At 36.7% G+C, this 3599-nt stretch overlaps 1 protein-coding gene across 1 annotated transcript; it reads left to right on the plus strand.

Moving 5' to 3' along the window:
* The first annotated feature begins 997 nt into the window (after nt 1–997).
* Nucleotides 998–2545, plus strand: LOC132557636 (uncharacterized). Its single transcript, XM_060222156.1, has one exon. It carries the CDS (start codon nt 998–1000, stop codon nt 2543–2545), a length of 1548 nt encoding a protein of 515 aa, XP_060078139.1.
* Nucleotides 2546–3599: the final 1054 nt, after the last annotated feature.

A 3599-nucleotide genomic window follows, 5' to 3' on the forward strand; every position in this document is an offset into this window, starting at 1 on the left:
CAAGTACATATCAGACATTTTTCTTGATCTAAAAAGTGTATGAAATTCAGGTTTGATCGGAAATAGATCACAATTGAAGATAAGATTTTTTTCCAACCTACTATCTGTGACTTTTGTGTTTTTATATACTATGTCTATCTGCAGTTGTAGTTGTAAGGTAGAATTACTCACTTATGGCAATCTATATTTATTTTTTTCATTTATTTTTTTTCATTTTATGACGTCGTAGTCAAGTGATTTTAACGGAAGTTCAATGCTAAGATACTTTTCTGTCTCGACGATAAATATCTAAAATTGTTTCTTGATCTTCGGAAAATGGATTTTAGCAGAAAAGTGAAAAAAATACGATATCAACCAATTCTGTTCTGAGGAAAAGGGGGATTTGGGAGGGGAGGTGGTGGTGTTTTATGGGGTGCTTTTTTGTATTTTTAAAGGGATTTAAGGGGGCATCTTTAATTCTATCATATTTACACTGTTTATGTGTGTAGCGATATATGCTTTGAAGTTGATACATTAATGGTCGAATAGCGTTCAAACGCCAAGTCAGCAAAACCTTTCTCTATTCTATATTTATTTTATGTTCTTTCTAAAGGATTTGCAGCATACATGCATTGAAGTTGTCATGAAAGCTTATTATCATAAACTGTACATACCAAATAGCACAAAAATCTCAACGGTATTTCTACTTATTGACCATGTCGTTTATTTTGTCTACTTTCAGGTTTGGAAGCCAGGCGTCTATTAAATATTTACAGTGCCCATGAAGAGAAGATTGTGTTTTCACGTTGTCGGTGGTTCTGGGTATAAAACTCTGCTGGAGAGGATGCTAACTTATGCAAAGTGTTGTCCCATTAGTCAATAGAGGCGTTACTGGGCAAGGCTATCAATTTTGCCAAATGTCAAGAAAAGTCTACGTCCCTTGTCCTCTTGGCTCAACGAATAGGAAACACAGGTGGAACAAAAAGCGTCTGCATGAAGCAGATGTGTAATTTTAGCCATGTTTGTGCCCCGTGCGCATGTGTATCTTGAAAAGCCAAATAAAAAGAGCTGGTTTTCTGGCACGTCACGGCCCAAGAGTAGACAACCTAAGCACAAGGTTAACTTAGTCGAGTATGTACGAATGCCATGCCTCGTCCCAACGTTTATTGGAACCATTGTGGGCTTTATGATAATATGTGGTGGAACATTTTTATGTTTAATGGGTTATAACCCAGGCAAATTTCTAGGATACTCAACAAAAACAACGAATACTTTCAATTCTAATATATCATCTACAAACATAACCGAACCTTCTGTACTGGTCAGCTCAGCACCTGACTTACCTAACCTCAAAGTGTTAACATATATCGGCCCGGTGTTCATGGGTATTGGTTTCTTCGTCATGATGGTAGCAGTTGTTCTCTATTGTGAAATTAAGGACAAATATGTGACGCATATTCTACCGGACAGAGATGTCAAACAGCTTAGAAAGGATGAATTATATGATATGATCATAAGTGAATTTCGGAAAAACTATTTCCGGGGAATTGAAGTGCCATTAAAATCGAAAACAGATCAAAAAGAAAATCCAATGGAGAAGAAATTACCGACATTATTTAAAGCACTCAGCATTAGTACGCCGGCTTTGTTGATTACACCAGAAATGCAACGGAAATGGCGGGACAGGGACAGAAACATGTCAATTTCAGTGCCAATAAGTGCAAAACAGGTTGAACGAGTACGAATAGTGCCCATAGCTGTAACACGGAGGGAGTCTTGGTTGAAGACGTCTTCCCTCCCAAATATTCGTCCGAAAAGTGCCATCAGAGAAGCGATGCGGGCATCGAAAAAATGCAGGTCTCAATTTGTAAATAATTCTGAAATATCAAAGAGTTTTCAGGAAAACATGGGTAATTTAACGAAAGACGATACTACAGGATGTGATAATCCAGCTTTTAGAGACTCGCCTACTGAAACAATCAAAATGACAGAAATAGGCCCTACACATTCCCCAGATTCGCCTGTGTTTTCACATGGGACGCATTTAACGAAAGTTCAGGTACACATGGAGGCGTCTCATCAGGACAATATGCAAGACCACAACAATTCGGATGCAAGGGGGTACACATTACGGAGGGTTTCAATACAGGAAGGTTCATGTGAACAAGAACAGGATGAGAGTGATTTGCCGGATGCATGTTTAACAAAGGACCCTGCGTGTAATTCACCCGACGCATGTTCTCTTGTTATAGACGCCGAAGCGTCTCCTGAGAACGTTGTGATAGATTGTGATTCAGAAGCCCTGCTATTAGAGGATCATAGGAACCGAGAACTGACTCGTGTGAAGTCTTTATACAATTTATCGGAGGGACGTGATTGCAAATTAAATTCTGGTCAGGTAGGGCCATACAAGACATGCATTGGTATATTTAGGAGTGAATCGTGTCTGGATCGGCTACGTAATCATTATGTAGAGGTGGAGGACGACACACGTTCAGAAGACTCCCTAACTTTGACTGATGACGTCATGAAGTATTTTGACAAAACAGATTTACTACCGGTATAGTGTCCACCATTCCAGTTACTTTTATAAGTCTATCATTTTATCGTTGTCATTTGTAATTATGATTTTCTTTTTTACCTGTTTTGATACCGTTCATTGTGTTTGATGCCTGCGTTCAAAAGAAATATGTATTTCTTTCCATGCAGTAGAAAAATACAGAAAATTTGACTTTTTATACGAAATAAAATATGGTCAGTGATTTTTTGTATTCTCATAATTATGTATTTAAGGTTTTAATTACAGTATTCGTAATTAACACGAATATTTCTAGCACAATCAGATACTACGTATCTTCTTTTGTCGTCGTAAATGTTCGTACTCTTTTTAATGGTAGAGAAAAATCTAGATGTGTTCCGAGTGTCATATTTTTCTACACCTCAACATTCCGTCGTACATCAAACAAGTGCATTAGTAGGTGATTTAGGAATGTTTCGTCACTCTTCGGTTTAATGTCTGTAGTTCTTAATTATACCGAAAGTACCCAAGTAAATTATCATATTTGTATACGTACCTTTCGTCAACGAACCATCATCGTTTTTGTAGATTTATATATATATATATTTACCACGTTAATTCGTAGTGGAGTTGTTACTGATTATGCACGTTGAACATGTATGTGACAAAAATTCAATACAGTTGACATGTGGAAAAAATATTTGTTGTATCGTTTGTTTTAATCGTTAAAAACCAACAAAAACTGATATCTGTTTGAAACATTGAAATGGCTGATGATTTTTCATGAAGATACCTATCGATGGTGTGTTCAAGACTGTAAATGTGTTTTTATGCCCTGATTTATATATGCTCTAGAACTACCGAACAAAATTCAACAAAGACGCAAGATAAAGAAGCTAACGTTTGATTCGGTATAGGATAAAGGTAACTCCCGCTTCACAAAATGTCTAAAAATGCAAGAATAATAAAATTGCTAAATGTGCTGTTGATGCATCGAAGTTTGAAGCGGATCAGAGAACAGATATTAAAAAATCGATAAGCTGGTGTAGATTAACTAAACCTGATCTCATGAAAACATGAAATCTTTGACAAGAAATAGTAA

This window comes from Ylistrum balloti, unplaced genomic scaffold (assembly GCF_031769215.1).
Source record: "Ylistrum balloti isolate Yb309-2 unplaced genomic scaffold, AGI_CSIRO_Ybal_v1 Utg370706, whole genome shotgun sequence".
Lineage (NCBI taxonomy): Eukaryota > Metazoa > Mollusca > Bivalvia > Pectinida > Pectinidae > Ylistrum > Ylistrum balloti.

Bases quoted from the DNA above. Each gene is read 5' to 3' on its own strand.
- LOC132557636 (XM_060222156.1), top strand. From the start codon at position 998: ATGTTTGTGCCCCGTGCGCATGTGTATCTTGAAAAGCCAAATAAAAAG.